This window comes from Phalacrocorax carbo, chromosome 9 (assembly GCF_963921805.1).
Source record: "Phalacrocorax carbo chromosome 9, bPhaCar2.1, whole genome shotgun sequence".
In the NCBI taxonomy this organism is placed as follows: Eukaryota; Metazoa; Chordata; class Aves; order Suliformes; family Phalacrocoracidae; genus Phalacrocorax; species Phalacrocorax carbo.
In genome coordinates this window covers 31,567,436-31,591,665 of record NC_087521.1, presented here as the reverse complement: position 1 = coordinate 31,591,665, position 24,230 = coordinate 31,567,436, and the positions used below count along the sequence as shown (strand labels likewise).

At 41.8% G+C, this 24,230-nt stretch overlaps 1 protein-coding gene and 1 long non-coding RNA gene across 4 annotated transcripts in view; one reads left to right on the top strand and one right to left on the bottom strand.

The window, feature by feature from the left end:
- Nucleotides 1-249: 249 nt before the first annotated feature.
- HIF1A (hypoxia inducible factor 1 subunit alpha) overlaps nucleotides 250-24,230 on the top strand; it is a 34,812-nt gene continuing 10,831 nt past the window's right edge. The window contains exons 1-8 of one of the 2 annotated variants that reach the window (XM_064460975.1): nucleotides 250-567; nucleotides 15,813-16,003; nucleotides 16,953-17,098; nucleotides 17,200-17,284; nucleotides 20,060-20,172; nucleotides 21,256-21,458; nucleotides 22,862-22,968; nucleotides 23,152-23,299. In XM_064460975.1, the coding sequence (XP_064317045.1) occupies nucleotides 533-567; nucleotides 15,813-16,003; nucleotides 16,953-17,098; nucleotides 17,200-17,284; nucleotides 20,060-20,172; nucleotides 21,256-21,458; nucleotides 22,862-22,968; nucleotides 23,152-23,299 (1,028 nt within the window). In that variant the 5' untranslated portion in view covers nucleotides 250-532. Of the gene's footprint in view, nucleotides 568-6,037; nucleotides 6,091-15,812; nucleotides 16,004-16,952; nucleotides 17,099-17,199; nucleotides 17,285-20,059; nucleotides 20,173-21,255; nucleotides 21,459-22,861; nucleotides 22,969-23,151; nucleotides 23,300-24,230 lie in introns of those variants that run through there. The other variant, XM_064460974.1, reaches the window with a different exon arrangement.
- Nucleotides 1,399-24,230, bottom strand: part of LOC135315054 (uncharacterized) — a 36,991-nt gene continuing 14,159 nt past the window's right edge. The window contains exons 2-5 of one of the 2 annotated variants that reach the window (XR_010374507.1): nucleotides 13,371-23,796; nucleotides 13,162-13,268; nucleotides 2,158-2,335; nucleotides 1,399-1,587 (exon numbers count right to left, since the gene is read on the bottom strand). This is a non-coding gene — a long non-coding RNA (uncharacterized LOC135315054). Of the gene's footprint in view, nucleotides 2,336-13,161; nucleotides 13,269-13,370; nucleotides 23,797-24,230 lie in introns of both variants that reach the window. The other variant, XR_010374506.1, reaches the window with a different exon arrangement.

Sequence of the window (24,230 nt, the reverse complement as noted above, 5' to 3'; positions counted from 1 at the left end):
ACGATGTTTCCTGGCGAAAGCAGGGGACCCCGAGCTGGGGCGAGCCCGCTGCCGCTGCCTGCCCGCCGGGGTGCAGGGTGATGGGGTGGGGGGTGCCGGGGTGCCGTGCCCGGTCCCCGCGCCCGCAGCCCGGCGGGGCGGGGTGCCGGCGGTCCCGCCCCGCGCACAGCCCCACGCGTGAGGCGGCCCCCCCTCCCAGCTGAGCGCTCAGCTGACCCCGCCGGCCGAGGGGCCGGGCCGCGCCGCCGCTCCTCACTGGCGCATCGCGGGGCCCGGGCCGGCCGCGCCCGCCGCCGCCTCCGCCTCCTCCTGCTCGGCGCCCGGCCCCGCACCGCCCACCGCCGCCGCTGCGCCCTTCGCCGCCCGCACCTCCCCGCAGCTCTGCCCCGATGCTCTGAGCCCACGCGGCCCCAGACCCGGCCCCTTCCCGGCCGCGCCGCCATCTCCCCGCGCCCCGTGGCGGCCATTGGAGCCGCCCGCCTCACACCCAGGGAGCCGGCGGGAGGAGAAGCCAGCCCGCCCGCCCGCCGCCATGGAGAGCCCCGGCGGCGTCACCGACAAGAAGAGGTACCGCCGGCCGGCGCCGCGGCCTTCCGAGCTGCCCGCCCCGCCGTGCCGGGGCTCGGCCTGCGCCGGCAGCGCTGCTCGCTCGCCGCCCGGCCCCGGGGGCCCGCTTCCCCCCGCCCCGGGGCTGCCGCCCCCCGCTACCCCGCCGCCGTCCCCCCGCTTTGTTACCGCCGCCCCCTCCCCATCCTCCGTGTCCCCCCCCCCCCAGCCCGCGGAGCGCTTCGCTCTTTCATTCCTCCTCCTCCTCCTCCTCCTCCCCGCCGTCCACGTCGCCATTTTGTCGGCGGGGGGAGCGGGCCGGGGCCCCGCGGCCGGTGGGGGGGGCTCTGTGCGGTGCGGCGCTGTCCCGCCGGCCCGGCCTGGGGTGGCACTCGGGTCCGCGGGTGCGGAGAGGCTTGGCGTGTTTTCTGCCCTTCGCGGCCGTGGGGCACGCGTGGGCCCCGCTCCCCGCGCCATCAGCCGTGGCGCCCGGGCGGCCTCGGTGCCGAAGGGCAGACACCCGGGGCTGGCGGCGGGGCCGAGGGGGTCCGCGGGGGTCGTGAGGGGAGCCGGGGGCTGCGAGGGAGCGCCTGGCCTCGTCCGGGTTGCAGCAGGGCTGGGGGCTGCCTTCGCTTCTGAAAGGAGCGGGTAGGGATCGATGGCGCTTTATTCCAGGCGGCCACTAAGCCTGTGGTGCTCCGGTTTTGTGCAGAAAAGGGCCGTTTTGGAATCTGGAAATATTAAGCTTAAAAAAAAGCCCCAAACCGAAAACCCGCGGGGTGTTGGGGGGGGGGGGAGGGTGGTGGATGGCCGCTGGGCAATGTGAGTTGAGTATGAATAATTCACCAAGGGTTGTTAGCTCAAATTAGGAGGGGGAAATAAAAGCCTTAAAAGCCTTTGTTACATGGTGAAGTTAGGGAGTTTGAGTATTTGGGTGACCAGATTTCTGCGTTGGTGCTCCACCGGCGCGCTTTGTGGAGGGATTAATTGCCGTAATCGCCATCTGCAGAAGACGCCGCTTGTTTATATTGTTATTGATACCTTTTTTTTTTTAAAAAAAAAAGATGGATTTTCTCAGGTCTTGTATCAGAGGGTCACCTGAGTATGTTAAACACAATAAGTATTAAAGCGTGTAAGTTGTGCTGGAGAGGAGACTGGCTGGCTTTTAAAATGGATGGTGAGCTTTGTGCCGAGCTGGAGCTGGGAGCGCAGGGTGCTGGGATGGGGAGCAGGGAGCGCTTCACCTCTAGGACGGGATCATCCCCGGGATAATTTGGAGCTGTTACGGCCGTGCAGGGTGTAGGGTGGGGGGAGAAGCAGCTTTTGGTCTAACAAAATCCGTACAGTGGGGCACCTGAGGGTAGCACCGATTCTGTAGCCTTTGTTTTTTCTACTCAAAGCTAATGGCTTTTCGGAAGCCTGGGAGAAAACGTTGCAAGAGAAATGATTATTCTGTGCTTTGCTCTGCTGCCCTAATTTAATGGCAGGTCTATAAAGGGGGTTTGAGACTCGAGTTGTTCTCTGTTGCTGGTTTTTGTTTTGGGTTGGTTTGTTTTGTGTTTTTTTTTTTTTTTTTTTTCCCCTTGAGCATTTGTTATTTTTTTTACTTACCATTCTGTCCCACTTGGGTACTACTTTTGCAATTTCCTTATCCTGGATGTAATCTGCTTTCTTCAGAATGTAAGAATCGGTATGCAAAGCTTATCCTTCCTTCCTAAAGGCAGGGCTTAAGAAAGAGAATTTGTTGTTTTCTGTTTCCTGTAGACTGAATTCAAAGTTGGGAACGTTTCTGATAAAACAATAAGGAATACTCAGGTTACTTCTCTTGTAGGGTACATTTTAATCGAAAACATAAAGCTGCATCTGTGGTATGCTGAACCTGGGGGCTGTGAATGTGCAGTTGAGCAAAGATGGCTAAGCAGAAAAGGAAGGATATGAGCTCACCAGAGAACTTATTGAATATCTCAAGCATTTCTTAAGAACCTGGGTTGTTTTAGAAAGGGTTAGGTTTTGTGGTGTCTGTGTTCAGAATACCTTTAAGGGAGAAGACCTTCCAGTCCTGGTCTTTGATGATAAAACTTTGGCTGATTGTATATACAGTGCACCTCAATTTTGGCATGTGTTAAGGTCCTTTTGTTCCTTGTCCCTTCCTGTGCTTGTATTTGGATAGTGTTAAGCTCTTGGTAGTTAAAGTGAAACTTGTTTGTTTAATTATGTGCTGTGAGATGCAGAAATTACAGAATTTGACCAAGCATGTGTCTTGGTCTTATATAAGTGAAATTTAGTCTTAAAAGTAATTGGAAGTGTGGATTCATGTAGTGGTTTGTTGAATCTGTTCTTTGACGTAGTTGTGAGCTTCTCGTCTACGTACAGGGGTCAAGATTCTATAAGAAACCAAGTATCAGCAACACAATTAGGTATTGAGTTATCTGGGTTTTAGCTGTTTTTCAGTAGTTGTATAATCTTCATGTGCTCCTGGGTTTTCCCCCATGTGTAAGAAGCTCCCCTTGTAAGGAGCGAGTTTAGCTCATTGCACAGAGTGGGTAAAACAGTGTTGTTGGGAGCTTTGTTTGCTTGTTGACTTTGGTTTGGTTTGAATTTCAGGCTTTTGTTGAGAAGTATGCTGATTTTTTTCTCAATATTCTTCTAACAAACTCTAGTGCACAGATGGCTGATGCTATGAAAAGTTTTTCCCCAGGTCTGTGGCGTGAGATTTCACTATTAGCAAAGTAATTCTTTCACCATTTTAAGTAAATGAGCCATTTGGGGTTACTGGTTGCTTTGATAGTGACTTGCAGCTGGTAGATATACTGGAGAAATGAACCTTGGATTGTTTTAAGTCCTTACTTGTAGCATAAAATATATATTTAATGGTGCCAGTGCTAAATAAGTAAGAGAAGCAGAAGGATTTAAAAGTTATTTCTTGAGTGCTCAGTCTGAGCCATAGGATGGTATAAACCAGTAGAATTTAACATCCCGACTTGAGTGTCTTGCAGAAAAACTTCAGCTTTTCAGTTTCTCAGAGTTGGGACTTGAGGCAGAGCTGGGACTTAGACACATCTAGCGTCTGAGAGGATGATTTGAAAGACCAGGGTTTTGCTGCTGGGTCTCTGCCACTGAGGTCCAGCTCCAGAATCTGTTCGAGAAGCCCAGGTCCTGTGCCGCCGGCTATGAGGGGCAGTGACTACTACTGTTTTTTCTTAAACTTCTGTGAGGTCTTTAGGATTGTATGTGCTATGGCTTTTTTTGTCTGTTAATGTCTTTCAAGGCTGGTGGAACTGAGCCACCATTACTAGAGTCAAAAGCGAATACAAAAACCTTTTGTATATACTCTAACTGTACCTCTCTACATGTTGTAAGAAGAGGAGAAATCTTTCAGTAAATCTCCTGTAGAGTCTCCCTGCCTGTACGGGGAGGGCAGAGAGGTTTCTGGCCTACAGAAAGGTGCTTTTACTGCTTTCTTGATTTTTTTTTTTTTTTTTCTGGGTTGTTTGCCTTGCCATAGGGCTTACCTGGTGGTAATGACTGTGTTGTCTGTTCTTTGCGATTTCCTCAAACATGTAACAGTTTTGAGTTCCTTCAGTGAAAGTGATCAGAAATTACTTCCCAGTGCCCACTAAAGATGCAGGCAACCGTGTAGTGCTACCGCCATTCCTCCTCGTTATCAAGGCACTGAAAATCAGGGAAGAATAGCTGTGGAGGATTTGCCGACTGCAGATATTTTCTGTAATTTTGCAGTGTTGGTGCTTTGGTTTCCTTTTATCAGTGAAGGTCTGAATATTTGGCAGTATGTTGATGGAAGCAGTGGGAGGATTTTCTGGGTTTTGTTTCCAGTCACACTTGTTTAGCCCTTTTGAAACATAGTGTCTCCAGCCCCCAGCGAGGGTCTCTTGGTTGGTGTGCCTGAAATACCAACAACCAGTCCACAGCAGAGAGGTCTAGCATAGATGTGATCAGGTGGTCTCTAGCAGGGTGGTGGGATGGTAAGAGTTTTTTATTTCAAGTACTTTCAAGATTTTTTTAGCAACTCTGCCTTCTGTATCGATGCTTTTCCTGTCTGGTGTCTCTGAAGGCACATCCTGGACCATTTTTGGGAGGGGGGGGAACAAATGTAGCTGCATAGTGTTATCAGCAGCTTGGGTCTGGCTGTTAAGTCAGCTATTGGATTAAAGGTGGAGGTATGAAGTGGATAATCCATCTTATTCCCAAATTTAATTGCTATTCCCATTTTCTAGTTGTTTCCTCTCCTCTTAGAAATGTCCGTCAAGGTTTTACTTAGGTTAGGCTACGATCATGCTAAAGTACATCCTTTGCAACTGTGCTTCTCGAGGCTTACATGCTGTGTTTCTACTGCCCTCAGAACAGAGGCCAGAGAAGACCATTCTTATCATGTGTAAGACTTCAGTCAGCAATGTAACAGCACGCATTTACTTACAGGTGCTTGCTTCCTCCTCTGCATATTGTGAAAGCAGCTGTAGACCTTTGTTCCTCCCTATCCTTGAACTATAATGTGTGGAGTTTATAAGGCTGTTTCCAGGACCCTGACTGCTGATGGTGAAGTGGCGCAAAAAAAAAAGTCAATAAATCCTAACACCAGCAAATGTCAGCAGTGTTGTGGTGTGCAGTGTTGTGGATAAGCCCGAACCCATCTGAGTTTTTTTAAGAGTGCGCATGTTCACTTTGTCATGCTTCTGACCTGAAAGCCATGAAGATGCTTGCTAAGCCTACAAACACAATGGATTCTTGAGTGTGTTTGTGTTGTTCAGTAGTAGTATCGCACCAATTTATGTTAGAAGGCTGGATTTCAAGTAGGCTCGTGTGAGATTTTTGGTATCAAAGAGGATATTGAATGACAAACTGCTGATTTTTGAGTGGGTTGGGTTTTTTTTGTACTATAGAAGAGGATTTGGCAGTATTATCTCAATTTATTCTTGAAGAGCTTGGTGTTATGGTACGCCAACAAAATAATTCTTGTATGATTGTAGGGTATGCATTGTTAAGCAAACCCGGGGGGAAGTTCAGTGGCGGTATAGGAGAGCTTCTAGATTTTCCTGATGATAGTGCTCTTTCAAGGAGATGCAAATACCAATCCGATTACAATATGTGTTCTTTAAAAAACAAACAGTTTCAAAACAAAAACAAATCTCGAAAGAACCTTAGCAAGAAGGCACAGTAACCCGTTTCTAGCTAGCTGATGTCCAAAAGAAAGGAATGTTCTAGATTACAAGTCATCAACTCAAATGCTGCTTTTATCTTCACATACTGTTATATAGGCAGGTGTTTACATGCCTCAGAAAAACCACCTAGGTAACGCATGGAAAGAACTTGGACCTTAATCATCTTTTCATGTTATAACAGCCCTTTCTCTTTTGAATTTGAGAAAGTTTAAGCATTTTGAGCCTCTCTTGAGAAACCTCCTTTGTATTAGAGCAGGCAGAAGAACGTGCAGGAGCATCTGAGTTTTTCACTGAGTACTGCTCCAAAATGGGAGATGCTTGGCGGTTTTATGACATTGGGAACTACAAAAACGGCCCAGGAGAGAAGGTGAGCCTTTTTACTTTAATGACTGAAAATTCAAGAAAGATACAGATTCTGAATTACCATTGGATATGAAGGCTACTAAGGCTTTCCTCTACTGGGAGCTCTGCTATTTAGCTTAGAATAAAAATCTCTATGAAGATTAAGTACTGGAACTATTAGAAACATGAACATGAAATCAAGCAAATACATGCCAGCATATATATGTATTTTTTTTTTAAATACAGTTTATGTAGGTGACGAACACTTCAGGGTTCTTTGATGTGGAGCCATAGCCTCAGTTGATGTAAATTAGCACAGGTTCGTTACGCCTGTTCATACCAGCCTGGGGGTTTGGTCCAAGATCTCAGAGTAAGTGTATTGATAAAGAGGAGTTTCATCGTATGAATAATCTGTCATTTCTTTCTCTTGAAGCCTGATAATACGGGACTTGTACAGAATTGTAGCCTTTTAAAACATTGGGATATTTTAGTATCAAGACATTTGAAATGACTCTGCTGGCACTGAAGAACTGGTGGGTCAAGATGATCCATTAGTTGTTCCATAAAGATATCCAATACATAATAACCTTTGCATGTGTTAGGACAGACACTGTGCAGCTTCTGTTTAATTTGGTGTGGTGTGAATGAATGCTTGTTAAACATTTTGAGAAGAAAATGTTACAACAGATCTTGTAATTCACTACATTAAAATAGAGCCTGAACTTCACTTGAAAAATTGAGGAAACTGAATCAGCAGCACTGGGCTGTGCTATTATATTTACAACAGTGGAAGGTTTTACCGAGTAACTTTATTTAACAACGTTTTCAACTCAATTTGTAATACTCCTGGAAGCGTTATGTGAAAAAGATGACACATCTTGTTGACCAGAATGAGTCGTTTCACTGTCAGTTCTAAACCAAAACCAGATTGGTGTTGCTTTATGAAAATTTTTGCATTTTGAGAAGCAAAAGAAGTTGAGGCTGAGGCTCCCGTTTTTGTGAAGTTATTTCATGCTGCTTTCATGTGAGATTAGTAAATGGACTTTTACACTAGAAAGGGAGTTACCAGAGGCTTACCTCCTTACCTTTGCCCCCTCCTCACATCCATTGGAAGACATGGGACTAAGCTCCAAGGAGCAGAGGACTTGAAGTAATCCACAGCTGCAGCCTCTACTAGTAAAGCTAAAGAAATGAGAAGCTTTACACGGTGTAGCTGGGGACGGGAATATTTGGTGCTCAGTCCTTCAGAAAGGACTTTTTCTTTGCACCCTATTGAATCTACTGAATGTTGAGCTGACATTGCTGCAGGCTTTTTGTCCTAGCTATTGTTGTGAGCATTTTTCTTGACTGCTTAGTGGATCTGTTTGTTCTTTATTCATACAGAAAAATAAAATTTTATATCTCTTACTTCTGCTCCCTTTTTTTTAGTTCTTAAAACCTTTGATCATGAAATACTCTGTTAACTGAAAGTGGTTGAGGAATGTGAGGTGAAGGGATAAGAATTTGGATGGAAACAGTGAGGGGAAAATGTCCAGCCTCCAGTCTGGAAAACCTGAATGCAACGACATAAAATAAATTATATGTTTCAAAGCCATGATTTAGACTAGAATTAGTTACTTTATCAAGAGTCTGCATCTGTCTGAAGATAGACCAGTTTGTGGCTGAAGTGTTGTTAACTGAGAGTCTGACGGATATCTCGGGGATATGTTTTGCATCTTTTTTTTGTGAGCTTGGTAGAAGCAAAAGCAGGAGGGCTGAAGGGAGGGGAGCACTTAGTGGCTATTTCTGTCAAGCCCATGTTCAGAGATCTCTTTTTGAATAGCTGTGGTTTTCTGTAGTAATAAACACAATTTAACTACCATGTATCTTTCATCCTGAAGGGCAGAGCACAGCTAATTAGAAGAAAAAAAAATAATGCTGTATTCTAGGAAAAGGCCAAATAACCTAGTTGAAAAAAATAAGAATTTTCTTACAACCAACCAGTGTATGCCATGTGGTTATTTTAAAACAGTAAATTACTATGCAAAGGTAAAATATCAGGGGGTTACATTGTGTAGTAAGACACAGCAGAATCACTTCACCACATTCTGAATTAGAAATACTAATTTTGGAAGCTTTCACCTTCTTACTCACACTTTCTAAGCGGGGAGGTAGTTGGGGTTTCAGGTCAGTTCAAGGCCAAATCCAGGTGACGGATAATCTCGGCAGCATGGTCCTGTGCTGGCTTCAGGAGTTTCAGGCTCTGCTGCTGACTCTCCTGTGCTGTAATTTACCTGTCTGTAAAATGTCTCTCTATATAGACTTCATTGTTTCGATAGTAAGACTTAACTTTGTAAGTTAACACAGCTCAGTGGACTCTCGCTGCCTCTCCCCGCTATCGTTTTGCAAACGGCAACGGGTTTCAGGGCGCTTGTGCTGCTGTAGCTAATTCAATCTAAACTGCCTGCTTGCTCTCTTAATTTGTTAGGGTTTTTTCAGTGAGGGTTTTTTTTTGGTGGTAGTCAAGTTATGGTAAATGCCTGTAACTACCCTCATGTAAAGAAAATGGTTTAAATTGCTACGTTAGAAGGTAATATAAAAAAGCATCAATTTGAATATTTTACATGCAGAGGATGTGTCTCTGCTTGGATATTATGCTAGTTTCTGCAGTTAAATCTTTTAAATCTTTCTTACTTTATGTAAGGAATTTCTGATTTCTTTTCCTGAGTTGGATTACTGGGCTGTAATGCTCATTAATTCATAATGAGCAAGACTTTCTTCTAGAAAATCACATGCTTGTGATTACACATTAGATTCGGGTGTGGGCTTTTTTGTTTGTTTGGTATTTTCCTCACAAGAACTCTACACAGACTATAAGATAAGGAGAATTGGTAAATAAAATTGTCTGTAATGGTGAAAGCAATAACACTTGAAAAGAAAATCATGTTAAAGCAAGAAGAGGCAAAGCTGTAACCCCAGGTTCATTGTGAACTGGGAGCTGAGAGACCGCACTAATTCTGTAATGCAGCTGTAGAAGGAAGGAGCACCCCTCCAATTTGGAAAAAGTAAAATTTGTGGTAAACTTGCAAATATATCACAGTTCCTGGAAAGCCTGCCTATTAAAGTGAAAATTCAGACTTTTCAGTAAGTGTTTGAGAGTGCGGCCTGAAATGTCTTTTCCCCCACCGCTGGGAGGAGAGCTTGGATACCAGAACCAAGTAGCCCTATAAGCCGGCACATGGGGTGACACTGCTCCACTGGCCCCTTTCCTCCCCACCCCATTGCCTGTGTTTTGTCATCTTTAAACAGCAACGACGGGCTCCCTCGCAGGACTGACTGTAGTGGACCCAGTTGTCCCTACTTGTAACCTATTTTATTGTTGGCCTGCTGAGCGATGAACAGTCGGGGCCGCTGCATCTCGGCTGCTGGTCAGGCCAGACCAGTTCGCTACTGCTGGGCTGGGAGGTGAGGGGATGGGGCTTTCGGGGCTGCCTGCGGCTCTGGACAATGTTTGTGCCGGTCTGTCTTGAGACTTGATAGCTTAACACTACAGTCTGTTGCCCCTAGTCAAAGTTGATCAACTTCAATTAGAAAGTATTTTTTAAGGGGCTAGGGTTGCTAACTGGCATGTTCTTCATCTATGCCAGGTGGAAGATGAGGAGCTTTTATTTTATGGGGGGTTTTGGGTGGGTTTGTTTTTCTTTGGAAGAATACTTGTATCATTACCTCACCATATATTTAAATAACTGGATTTGAGCACTGTTCTCTTACATTATAAACCCCTTTCTCATACGAAATTGTCTAGGGAAGTTGAGTTAGACTGTTTTAGTTTCTCTGTGTTAAGCGCTAGGTGTGCCTGGGATTTCTTTCCACGGAAGAATAATTTAGTTAGTATTGTGGCTAGCAGCTCTGGACAAAATAACGACTTAACAAACAATGAAGAAAAACAAATGGCTGCGTATTCAGCACAGTAAACAAGTGGAGCTCTGTTGTAATGCTCTTTTTGCCAGGCTGCGCCTTTTAAGTGAGCTTGTAGCTTTTCCTTGGTGTGCTCTTGTGCCGCAGGTGAGAGCGGTCGGCATGGGCGTGCCTGGGGTCGAGCTCTTCAGATGGACCATAGGAACACAGTGACGCTGGTGTAATGATACCAGTGTTAGGGTGTTCTGCTGGGGTATGGCTGCAAACTGGGAGTTGCACCTCTGTCCCGAACAGCTGTGCTGGCAGAAATACCTGGTTTAGGCGAGGCGTGGAAAGACGACAAGTTTTGTACCAACTGCAGGAATAAGTTCAACCTTAAAAGCTAAATACAAGGCCACTTACAGGTCTACTTTCTAACTTCCAATGCCATCATGATGACATATACTGTCAATGTATTATGGTATTGTAATAACTGCATCCCTTTTTTCACATAACAAAGAAAAATTGAAGCTGTGTTATAGTGGGTATGGTCTTTGCGACTCCATTTCTAAGCCAGGTATTTCCCAAACTAGGCTTACAGTCTGAGGGGAGGTTGTATCTAACATTGAAATATTGAGTGTGAATCTTGTACTGGCAAATGATGGGAATTAATGGCAGAATTGAAAACTAGTTGAAGTTCAGTAATGAGATGTTACCAGATTTGAGGCACATTATTCATTTGGATTATATTGTTTCCACATGGTATGCTTCTATGAAACTGTAAGAACAGATGCCGTGAAAAATATAAAGCCGCTTGAGTGTAGAAAACAATTCTAAAGAGAAAAATGTAAATTGCTATCAGAAGGTGCTTGAGTGTTCTCAAAACCTGGATTAATTAATACATTCACAATAGCTGCTTTACTTGGGAATTGAGACTACTTGTAGGGCAAAATCTACCTGATTAGAGAAACGGTAAGTTAGAATGGGAGAAAGGCTAGAAAATAGATCACAGCAGTAAAGCAGCATACAGGAAAACCCCTGATGCCTTGTGTTAATTGAACATTGTGTACCCAACGTAACATTTTCCTTAACACTGGGTGGTGATTTAAAAAGCTAGGAGACAAAGTTCGTATGCTACCTGCCTGGAAATCTGTCCATTGACCAGTGTTAATCTAGTTACTTCCAATTGAAATTTATTAGTTAGTGACAGTATTTTCCAGGGTTCTCTTTGCTCTTATTTGCAAATAAGCAGGTAAATAAGCAGGAACAAGTCAGCTTTAAATGCAGCCATTGATTAGTTTTACGCTCAAGGAGGGGAAAACTCTGTATTTGGACAATTGGGGAATCCATTGTAGCAATATGCAGTGGTGGACGGAGGGGTCTTTGGGATGGTATGGGGAACGAGATATCATTTGAGACATGCTCTGGCCCAAATAATGACAGGAACTGCACATTTGAGGGGAGAGGCTGTGTTAACATCTGTAACTGGTGTGTGTGGGATTCCTGCTGGCGTGCTTCGTTCTGAAGGCAGCTGAGCCAATTCTTGCTTGCTGTAAAACTTTGTTTATATTAATGTTGCTGCATTTTAAAGCCTTTTTGATTTGAGGCAGTGAGTAGGAGCCTGGGTAATATCCTTCATCTGAGCTCTTGGTTCAGCTGCAGTGAATCCTGGTGGTGAAACAGCTTTTTGCTCTGGGTTTCTAATGTGAATATCTTTTGGAACTCAGATGTTTATTCAGCTATTGCATGTAAATGTCTCTTGCATATAAAAAGTGCCTGGTATCAGGTTTAAAACTGTCAGTGAAACACTGCTTTCTGTGAGCTATGATGCATAACCTGCTTTGGATTACTCTCTGCTTCTGTATTCTGGTGGCAGAAATACAAAATGGAAATGAATGTCTGGCACTGAAATTGTGCAGGAAACATCATACCTGAAAATGCATGCAATTTCCTGTCTAGCACTAGCATTTCTGATATTTTCATTGCATGTGTAATTGCCCTTCAGCTGAGGCTTTCTTCTGAGTCTTCAGGGGTTTCTCTTTCGTGCAAGACTGATAGCAGGTTGCAACATGGCTCTTAGGTTTGGGGTTTGTTTTAAATGGCGCTGGGGTTCCTGTTGTCTCTATAGAATAGTATTTCTGCTGAGAAGACCATGAGCTTTATACATGAGCAGTTACGAAAATCTCTCTTAAATGATACGATTTACTTAAAGCTGATTCTGTGGCAGTTCACATCTAAGTGTTTAATGTCCTCTTCCTTGAGCTCCCTTTTTTTCCCCTAGTTGAGAGAGAGCTCACTTAGGAAATATATTTTCTTTATAGGAATTCAGCATCCTTTAATTGACTGCACAGAAATTTGTGGTAAAAACACGTTGATTGTATGGGTTTTTCTTTTTTTCATTTACTCTATGCAACTGTAAGTACCAAAGCTTAGAGTAGTTGCAACAGTAAAGGATTTTTTATTTATTTTTTTATTATTATTTGGTGGCATCCCATGTTGAGGCAACTCTGACTTCGCTTGGTAATTAAACCTCATTTGTGAAAGACCTTTTCCCTACTAATTTGATCCATTAAAGAAACGCTCTTTGAAGCTGGTAGTTAATCTTCCTATTTAAACTGCTGGGCTTTACTCAGATTGGTTACAGCTTAGTTTTAAACAGCAGCTAAAAATAGTAAACGGTTGTGCTGTACAGTTTAAATATCTATCTACAGTAGTAGCCTTTCTAGAAGGGAAATACCTAGTAAGAGGGAGAGGAGACTCTGCCGCTTGGACAGCACCGGCTGGTACCAGCATTTCACTTTGCCTTGGGTTCTGCCTGTCAGAAAGTCAGGCAACGCTCCAGCAGGCAGCACTTGATTCTCTTACTCCAGGATTAAATTTTAACAGAGGTACTATGAGCTTGATTTGAGCAGTGTTTCAGTATGTAATTAATAATTCAATGGTTGTGAGAAGTTTTGACTGTTTATGTTGAAGGCTGCTGCTAAGCATGCTAAAACCAAGCAAAAATCTAGAAACTAGCTGAAATATTTTCACAAACATTAAGCTTTCAGAAAGAAGATACAAGGGAAAGGGCTGAAATCACATCTAGGAAACCAATTACTTCCAGTAATTCTCTCTTGAGTTTCTATTGTAGGAGGAAATTTCTGCAGGTGAAGTGGTCTTGAATGAGTGACCAACAAAGAAAAATCAGAGGTATAGGCAGCATAATTACTTGTTTTACCTTTGTCAGTGAAATCTGCGGTCCAGGAAAGAGGACAAAGAGAATCCACATGGTTTTTCACCTCCACCTTTAGTTTTCCACCAAGAGAAAAGGTACTTGAGGCCCGTCTTCAGTAAGAAATGTTTAATGAATCAGATTATATAGCCAAAATATTTTTTTTCAGTATTGTTAAAGGTCAGACTTCTTGTAATGGCTGTTTCTGGATATACCTGTACGTCAGGAGCCTCAAGCTTCTCAGACCAAGGTATCCATGACTACAGCAGGAACATCTGTTGTCACAGGGAAACTGAATGTGAAAAAAATCTGCAAGATGGGAAATATTATCAGATATTTTAGGCTACCTTTCTGAGTAACATGAGCTTATATTCACAGAAGTAGATAGAACTATTGTATGTCTGGAACTTTTTACTACTGTTATACCCATAAGTTAGTTTTCCAAAGATCTCCAGTAATATTATGTTGAATTAGTAATGTTTCTCATTACATAGTAATAGTATTTCTGGGATCTAGTAGTCTGATTTTGCCACCAAAGGAAAAAACATAATCCTATTCTGAGCTCTTATGATTCTGAAAATCAGGCTTCTAGTGCTTCCTTCTGCTGCCAGTGGCAGGGGTAGGTGGAGAGGATGGTGGGAGTAGGGATGGATAGGAATGTTGTACAGTTTTATGAAGTTGCAAAAAATGAAGGTAATCACAGAAGAAATTCTGATGGCTTACTTTGTCTTGATCAGAGTTTATGAAACTTTTGTGTTTCAAGGCATTCGTGCTTTCAATGTCAGTCTTAATAGTATTGTCGCTTGCATGTTTCTGCACAAACTAAGCAGTTTCTTGGCTATTGTGGGTAGCACATCAGGTAAAGGACTGAAAAGGCATTCCTTTGGGTATGTATTTGACAGCTTACTTTGAATGTGGTTCATTATTTCCCAGGCAGTACCAGCTTGTGACTAGCTTTCCCCTGTCACCTGTATCATTTTTGGTTTGTTTAGCCTTGAGAAAAGGAGGCTGAGAGGGGATCTCATCACCACGTACCAGTACTTAAGGGGCAGCTACAAAGAAGATGGAGACTCCCTTTTTACAAGGAGTCCCATGGAGAGGACAAGGGGGATGGACACAAGTTGCTCTTGGGGAGATTCCGATTGGACATGAGGGGGAAATTTTTCACAGTGAGGACAGTTACCATTGGAATGATCTCCCCAGGGAAGGGGTTGACTCGGCCATGTTGGATACTTAAGATTTGGCTGGACAGGGTGCTGGGCCATCTTGTTTAGACTCTGCTCTTCCTAGAAAGGTTGGACTAGATGATCCCTGAGGTCCCTTCCAACCTGTGATTCTGTGTACCTCTCACAAGATGTCTGCTCATTAAAAAGCATTTTTTGCCCAGATCTGCAGACTTAGCAATGTGAATTTGGTAGTGGTAGTACATGACTCTTAAGTCTAGTGAAATTTGAAAAAAGTAATTCCTAAACTGTTGGTAGTATATAATGCAGTGCCTTATTTTCTGTCTCTTTCAACTAGTGACACTTAATCTCTTTATGATAACATTAAAAGGCATGCAACTTTGAATTATAAAAACAGTGTTTATAGGCATAGGTTTATCTTAAAACTTTCATGTAAGTTGATGGGGGAAAAAAAAGGAGCTCCTACAGATTAGTGCAACTGCCTTTTGTATCTCAGGTGTATGCAAAATGAAGATAGGGTGCCGTCAGAAGACATAAACGTATGAAACAAAAAATGGACAATAATACAGTCTACTTTTGTAGACTGTAATAACAGCACATACAACTGCAGTGGCATAATTTCCTTGAGGACCACAGAAGCGCTGAGTTCTTGTTCAAATGAAAAAAAAATTTTGGAGCACCTGTCTCAAAGTGCTTAGTTCAAAACTCATATGACAGATGCAGGAGACAAATGTGAGCTGGTGTGGGTACTGGGAGAAGGGAGAATTACCCGTGTTACTGACTGAGAGTCTCAATTGTTTTGGTCCTTGTTCTTAGTGAGCTGTCCTTTACTTCATGCGTCCTGGGAGAGGTGAGCCTAATAGAGGCAATGGAAGGAAAATGAGGCAACTTCTTAACAGCTGGAGTTCTCCAGTACGGGGGAGACTATGGAAGGGGCTATACTGGAGAAAGAGAACTGGGAATGGGGCTTTTTGGATCACTTGAAAAGCATGACACCTCATGCTAAATCAATATCCTTGCTTATCTGACCCATTAGGTGGGCTTTGAAAGGATGGTAAAAAGGGAAGAACTTGGAGAGTGTACATGATACTACTCAAGCATTGAGTTAGAAATAACTTAAGCTGTAGTGTTTCGTATAGACTTAAGAGGTTAGGAAAGAGGAAGGAAACAGAATTTGGAGGCTAGAGAGGCAGCAGTCAAGGTATGAGATAAGCACTTCAGGAACAGTTCTGAGTACGTAGATGTCTGAAGAACTGATCTTGTCAGAAGACTCTGTGGGTTTCAAATTAGTTCTGGCAGACCCCAACTGCAGTAGAACTCAATATACAGAATTACATTTACCCTTTTAAACTGAGGTTTTATATTATTCAACTTCAATAACTGGTTAATTGGCTACTGGGCAGCTTAGTTTCAAATCTTAACTTGTGCAGAGAACTCTGTTTCCTATATTAACCCCAAACTTTGTTTATATAGGATTAGCTCGGAACGCAGAAAGGAGAAGTCAAGAGATGCAGCCCGGTGCCGAAGGAGCAAGGAATCAGAAGTGTTCTATGAGCTTGCTCATCAGCTGCCCCTGCCCCACACCGTGAGCGCACACCTGGACAAGGCATCCATTATGAGACTGACCATCAGCTACTTGCGCATGAGAAAACTGCTAGATGCTGGTGAGTGAATAACATAGCAGCATCTGGAAAAGAGGCTGAAGGTATATTGAGGAAGAAGCTATTTCTCAAACCTATCAGCTGTTAAATAAATACATTAATAGTTGCATCCTTTCTATGGAAAAGTGGAAGACCTTACAGTAGAAATAGGCTTTTGGTGATGGCACTGTTCAACGGACATTTTTTTTTCCCTTTCTATTCTGATGGTTGCAGTTGGCTGACCACAGCCATACTGCCATTTTCAGTCTTAGTTACTTGACCTGTCTCCAAAAGTTATTTCTCTTTTTCTTTCCCCTAGAGTTGGTTGCTACAACTGTGCTTCACTAAACTGTAGGTGGTTGGTGCAAGGCTGGCTTAGCTAACTGTAGGTGTTTCTCCTTAATATAAACTGCAAGGAATTTTTTGTAATTTTGTACTCCACTGCAGGTGAAGTTAGCTGAGGATATGTCTGTCTCTGCAGTACAGCTTCCCAGGCAACTATAGGAGTATCTGAGTTAGCTTATGAACCACTGTCTGTATAGCAGGCTGTGGACGCTGTACTTGGATGCTATTTGTAATCGTGCATGCATACCTACCTATACTGTATTGAGGAGTAACTTTGGTAGGCATACTCTGAAACGCCTCCTAGGAAACCCCTGAAAAAGGTTTGTAATGCCTTTTTGAGATAAATGGTAATGTTTTTGCCACATAGACTTTTTCCTTTGATGGAAGGAACTTAAACCTTCCTTAAGACGGAAGGTTTATTGGTTTAACCTCATTCCGATTTTATGTGATTTGTGATATCATTACTAGAGCTTGAATAATTTAATTGATCACTTATCTAAGTGAATTATGCTGGTTTTAAACAGTCCTGCAAGACTGACTCCTTGCAGACTGGTGCCAGAAGTCATTCCTGATGGTAAGTGAGGAATGGCTGATGTTTACTTTAACAAAAATGTGTGGCTGCTTGTAGGTGAGCTGGAGACAGAAGCCAAAATGGAGAAGGAACTGAACTGCTTCTACTTAAAAGCTCTTGATGGATTTGTCATGGTTCTGTCCGAAGATGGGGACATGATTTACATGTCTGAAAACGTGAACAAGTGTATGGGACTCACTCAGGTGAAATACTGACATTTCCTAAGACTGTTTCAAATCTGTAGAAGTTATTATGTTTTTGTATACGTAAAGTTAGACGCCCGTGTACCTCTTGTTTTTTGCAGTTTGAGTTGACGGGGCACAGTGTATTTGACTTCACTCATCCATGTGACCATGAAGAGCTGAGAGAAATGCTTACACACAGAAATGGTGAGAAGAAAAAAAAAAAAATTATTTCATTTACTTATGGATGGTTCTTGCTGGCATTAGTACAGTTGGCTATCTGCCAGAAAAAGGTGTTGAGAGAACAAACTAGTATGTTTTGCTGCCTAAATCTCAAAATAAACCTTGGAGATACTAACAACAGAAATAACCAGAATGTTTTGGCAATATCCTAATTGTAGGAGAGATGAGTCTTCATTAGTACTCTTCAATTTAAAACAAAATTAACAACTAAAACAGAGTTATTGAGGGTGGAAAAAATTAGCATGCCTACAGGAATAAAATTAGAGGTAGGTTGAATGAGAATGATCTTAAACAATTGCTATAGAAGGATATGGAGAAGTTAAATCGCTGTATTTGTCTTGGTCTGGGCTTGCCTCTACAGGACAACTTAAAAGTGAATGGTTTCTTCCAGAAATCTGTGGTGGTATACTACAGAAACCATATTTAGGACACCGAAAACCTAATTGGGGAATACTTGGACAGCCCCAAAAAGGGCTTTGGGATTGACACTTCTCTGCACCTTTTAATTGGTGCATGAAATTGGTATCTTTTCACAGATTTCTGACTCTATCCAAGGGAGAACACCATGTTCACATATTCTTTATGCTTTTGAATTTAACAAATGCCCATGAATTACTGCTTCTATGCCTTCTAAAAGTTTGTTAATGATTATAAAGGCTTGGCAGCCTGTATGCCTCCAAACAAATCTGCATTACTCAGTTGTTAGAAGCCTAAAATCTTGACCTCTCTAATTCCTGTTCCATCACACAAGGGTTATATGGACTCTGAATCTAGATAAATTACCAACCCTGACCTCTGCTTTTGTGTAGCACTGTAAATCAGAAGTCTTTTATGTTGTCATTCTGTTTAATTCGGTGAAAGAGACCTGATAAGATATCATAGCATTAAGGGCCCCGACTTTGATTTTGTAAGCATTTTCTAAACTTGTCTGCCCTTAGTGTTAAGGTATGTTTTTAAGGCTAGATTAGACTCCCCCCCACCCTTTGGAATACAGTAAATGCATCTGGGAGGGGTGGGGACACAGCCTTACTAAGGCAGTGTAAAAACTGGTCTTGTTGCAAAAGCTTATTCTTAAAAACGTCGTATTACCAAGTTTCATGCAAACCAACTCCTGTGTGTCTAAATTGACCAGTCTGGAATAAGATGTCTGGAAAGCATTATTACTAAATGTGTTTCGCAAATGAAGTTGGCAGACAAAAGTCTAAATTACAGTAATAATAGTACATTTTTATATTTATTAGTATTCCCAGGTTGCATTCTACTGCAGCTCTTACATCAGTGGAATTATTTTGGTTTTGAATTGAGTATTAAATACTCCCCTTTGGGACTACATAGGTGAAAATGAACATAAATGTGATTGCCAGAAACTGAAATGCTTTCTAGTTTTTACAAAGTTGCTTTTTGAAATTCCAAAGCTGGTGACTTTAAAAATAATGTCAGTACTTAATCAGACTTGAGAAAGTTGCTCCATCTTTTACGGTCGCTACTTAAAGCAGAGCCTTAAACATCAGGACTTGGTAACAATAACGTTGTGTGATCTTCAACTATGAATTTCTAGATTGGTTTAACTCTTTCTAAAACATACTGAATTAAAAAAGTTTTGGCTGCTTCTCTGAACCTTCCTTCCCTGTCCCCCCTGCCCCTTATTGAGGATGTTTTGATGTAGCATAAAGTAGGCTTGTCCCTGGTAGTCTTTTGCCTCTGCTAGAAGCAATAGACAATGTAGCAAGGAGCTTTAATATTTCTCTAGTGAATTTTTTTCGAACTAGTAGTTGTGGTGCGAGCCATCGTGAAGAATTTAATAGCTGCTATTGTCTGTGAAGGATGAGAGCAAATTATTGCATAAACTTGTATCAGAAGTAAGCTCACATGTTCTGAACTTCCACCCTCTGCCATGATTTGGTCCTTGCTCCTTAGCACGCCCTGGCAAACACTCTTCCACTGCTCCTTAACCTAGGTGCTTTATTTCCTCCTTCCACACACAGCTTGTTGCTTGCAGCTCTCCTGATAGGATCAGTTTGCCTTTTTTGTCCAGAATAGCCTAGGTAGTAATTGACTCTGAAAGGTTCTCCCTGTAAAGGCAAAAACTTACTTGCTAACAGCCGGCTTTAAGTTAAGGCTAAAAATTAGTGCCACTAATATTAATTTGTATTAGGATTTCTTGACTTCTTTTTTTACCTCCAAGAATGCTAATAATGTGCTTAAAAACATGGTCTTGGTTTACTCTTAAGAGTATAAATCGCTGTGGAAGTATTTGGATGCATGTAAACGGCAGAGTTGTTAATTCTGAACTGAAAAACTTAAAATACTACAGTTCTGTAGAGCTACAGGCTCAAAACTTATTTGGTCTGAACCTTCCTGCAGTGAGTTACTGATGTATTTCAATGGAAACCTACTCAACAGTACTTCTTGTTCTGCACATGCTTTTCTTGTCCTCTGTCATGATTTTAAAATACATTAAATTTTCAGTCACTCTCTCTCCCTACCACTCCCCAACTGTGGAGTTGGCTACAAATACGATACTGATCTTAAAACATTGAAACTTCAGTTTTTGCCTACCTCCAGTAAAGCTCATTCTGAAAAGTGTTGTCATTGAACGTGCTGTTAGGTTAATCAATCTTTTAAATTTACTTTTTGGGTCTTCCCGTAGTCTTAGAGCTTTATAACGCCTTTTTTTTTTTATGCCTTTGGAAGATGATCCAAGAGCTTAAGAGTTGGTTTACTATTTGCTTTTGCCAGGTCCTGTGAAAAAGGGCAAAGAGCAAAACACGGAGCGCAGCTTTTTTCTCAGAATGAAGTGTACGCTGACTAGCAGGGGAAGAACAGTGAATATAAAGTCTGCTACGTGGAAGGTAACTAATGCAGAGGAATATTTACATAGTTTGGCAGCTTCCTCTTCAGATGTCATAAGACTGTATTTCAACATTTTTACTTCATGTAGGGAGCTTGAGTTTCACTGAGTACTTAACTAATTTAATGGTTGTGCTTCAATATGTTGAATTTTAATGCCGAATACATCACAGAGGTAACTGAAACAATGTTCTAAAATTAGTTTTTCAAAACTCTTTTAATGAACTCTCCATTTTAAATTAGAGGTCATTTACTTATTTAGTAATTATAATTTCCAGTATGTTTGCATAAAGCCTCCTCTGAGGGAAAAAATACTTGACACCACTTGTGCTGATACCTGATTTCTTTTGATTTGCCACTGTAAATGTGACAGTTGAGGTCTCTCTGAAGGTGCTGGCTATCCCTTTTGTAGCAGTTGGAACAAAAAGAGCCCAGCCTGATAACTTTCTGCAGTGAATGCATTTTTTCCTCTGGACAAAAAGTAACCTTTTACCGCATTGAGTGGTATTATGACTCACAGTTCTCTTTGTAACTTAAATTTAGTTATTCTGGATCAAACAACTTCTTTCTTCTTTGCTGCTGTCTGTGAACAATTTCTACTTCAGAATGGTTAAAAACAAACAAAAAAACCCAACCCTGAAACAAAACCAGAAAAAGCCCCCTAAAATGCAAAACTTGAATATATTCAATATCACTTCTGCAGAAGATCTAAAATGGAGGCTGCTACTATTACCATAACTTTAAAATTTAAATAGTAAGATACCTTTTGCTGAGGCAATTGCTTATCATTGTTGACATTAAGGTAACATTCACAGAACAGCAGTTCACAGAAATGTCTAGCATTCCTTCAGCCTGCACCCAAGAGGCAAGTTGGCAGCCTGTGTACTCATCGCAGCCTGCGTAGCGTGAGGGGGAGAACTACTGCTCTCCTTCAGCCATTGTCGGAAAACACTGCTGCCTTTCTGTTGCTATCACATCGAGGGTGGGGAGGGGAAGGACTTCGCTCCAGGTGTGCTAATGGAATTACGATTGTGTTGTCCGACAGACAAGAACCTGTCTCTTTCTAAAATGCATCTTTCCCATAGGTACTGCACTGCACTGGACACATCCGTGTATACGACACATGCGGTAATCAAACACACTGTGGCTACAAAAAGCCTCCCATGACGTGTCTGGTGTTGATCTGTGAACCTATTCCTCATCCATCAAACATTGAGGTCCCCTTGGACAGTAAAACGTTCCTCAGTCGTCACAGTCTTGATATGAAATTTTCCTATTGTGATGAAAGGTAATATATAATCTGTAATTAATGAATTCATGTGAAGGATTTGCGGGGTTAGTACATGTGGGCTAACGTTGGCCGTATACATTTATGTAGCCGTACCTTGTTAACTCGATTCATTGGTGCAAGAGAGTCATCACTGGGATGCTTTGGCTTTTACTAACTGATGAGGATGTCTTATTTAAAGGCCAGATTTTTAAATCTAAGGAGGGTACAGGGTTATTACTTTGGAATAAATCTTTTGCCTGCAGTTAACTGCCTGTTCAAAATGGTCTTTAGTGTGGTGGTAGCAATTGAACTGAAATGAGAAGAAATTTCTGGGCAGTGAAAAACCAGGAAGGATTTTAGGTTTGTCAAAGATGATGGTACATTTTGGCAACTGAAGAGAGAGTGTGTGTAATACTTGTCAGATACATCTTATTGCTACAAGTTCCCCCTGCTCCATTTCTCAAGAGATTAGCGTCTGCTTTCATTAGTCCAAAAAACCCCCAAAAGTTTAGCTGTACTTCTATACATCTGCTGTTGAAAATGAGACTTTGTTCTGGTACAAATCATGGATGTAGTCAAATAGGTAAGACTGCTCTTACTATCCTGTGGAAACTTGACAAATTTGAAAAACAGAAGTGAAAGAAATCATTGGTTTGAGGTTTTCTGTTGTTTTGAGGGTCTTTTGTTTGGGTTTTTTATGTAAAAACATAAATTGGGTAGTATTCATTACTGCCTATTTCCTTTTTCTTTATAACAAAAACGAACTTCTAATTAGTTGCTACAGTTTGGATGCTGAGAGATGTTACTGCAGATTATTTTCTGTCTTCTGCAGTAACTTTTACCTTTCTAGGACTGATGGTGTCACATAAAAGGTACTTATTCCGTCACGTTCTGCATGTAGAATAGGGCAAAATAAATGCATTCCCCTGGTTAGCACTGCCCTCTGGGGGCTGAAGAAAACACTTTTCTTTAAAAGCTGGCCGTGGTTGACAGTGGGAAGAATAAATCTGATTCTGAACTTCTAATAGTTGCAAATTTGAAACTGTTGAAGCATGTATTTTATCTTATTAAATTCTCATATTTGTGTAAGCTGGATATGCTAGTCCATAAGTAGCTGGTCTACCTTTAAGGAAAAAAATCTAGAAAGCAGGGATTTACTTAATCCTGTCCACCACAGGACATGATTTATAAATATTCAATGAGAAGTAAAAATCTGTGCGTGCTGAAATTTCTTTTTTAAAGAAGCATAAAAAATAGCAATTTATTTCAAAATGAAAGCTCCCAGTAAACCAAAATTGCTGCTAACATCTATGGAATTGACTCTCAGGATTTTTCTAGATGTGTGAGCATCCCAATGCTCTAGTATTTGTGCCACTCCATGTCTGCTTTTATTTAGCAATTTTTTTCCCATTCTTTTAAAGAATTACAGAGTTGATGGGGTATGAGCCCGAGGAACTCCTAGGTCGCTCGATCTATGAATACTATCATGCGCTGGATTCTGATCACCTGACCAAAACACACCACGACAGTAAGTGAAAAGATGTACTTAAAGCCCTTGGAGTACAAGAGATGAGATACAGCACCGGGGGAAAGCAGCAGCAGAATGGGGGCTTTCTTTTCATTGCAGATCTCAATCTGCAGTGAATACTTACCTTAAATGGTTTCGGTTTTTTCTGCCTGTAATTAAAGCTGGTGTCCTTTCTGCTTTCAGTGTTCACAAAAGGGCAGGTGACAACAGGACAGTACAGAATGCTTGCTAAACAAGGTGGCTATGTCTGGGTTGAAACTCAAGCAACTGTTATATACAACACTAAGAATTCTCAGCCGCAGTGCATAGTGTGCGTAAACTACGTGTTGAGGTAAGTTGGGTCAACGTGGCTATTCTTTGTCATCATTTTTATTGAAGATGAAGTCAGATACTGATGGCACTACTGTGTTTTGTTTTTTTTTTAAATTGAGAATGTGGCCCCTGTTGAATATGTTACAATGTTACTATTTTTCCTGCCAGTGACATTTTTGCTTAGAATACTGCCAGTCCTAGGATCAGGAATTGTATTTGAAAACAAAATACTTTTTTGATCTTGTGATGTCAGTAGGAAAGTCTCTTGCAGGCAAATGAATGTAGGGCCTGCCTCTTCTCGGCTGTTGTGATGGAAGCATTCGAGAATTTGTGTGCATTCTAGACAACTCTCTAATCTTTGTCCACAGCCTGGAGCAGTCGATTTCACTAATAACTTTCAGTCATGGAGTCAGAGCAGCAGTAATGGTGTCTTTCTTAATCCTATTTATCTTTTTCTTCCTTTAGAATTGCTATTTTGATTGAAAGCTTCAACTGAAGGCAGACTTGTTTGTTTTTCTGCAACAGGATAATAGTCCTAAATTAGCTTTTCAAAACTTTAGTGAATGTACCATTATCAATCGATCAACATATTGTACATTCATTTAAAACAAATAAAACTGTTTTCAGAAGTAACTTTTTTTCTTACTTTCTCAATGCTTTCAGAAAAGCATGTTTATTTTTGTTACCTTTTTTGATGACACCACAATTAGTGCTTGCTTTGTCTCGTACATTTGAGGAAAGAATGAGTAAGAAAAAAAGAATTCTTAAAGCTTCTGTCCTGGTAATTTTGTGGCGTGGTGTGTGGTGGTTCTGTTTTGGGGGTTTTTTGGGGGGGTGGGTAGGGGTTGTTTTTGCTGTGGGGATTTTTGGGGGTTGGTTTTGTTTGGGATTTTTTCCAACTTACAAAACTGTTAAGCTTGAATTTATTCTTTTTCCCTGTTTTTTAACAA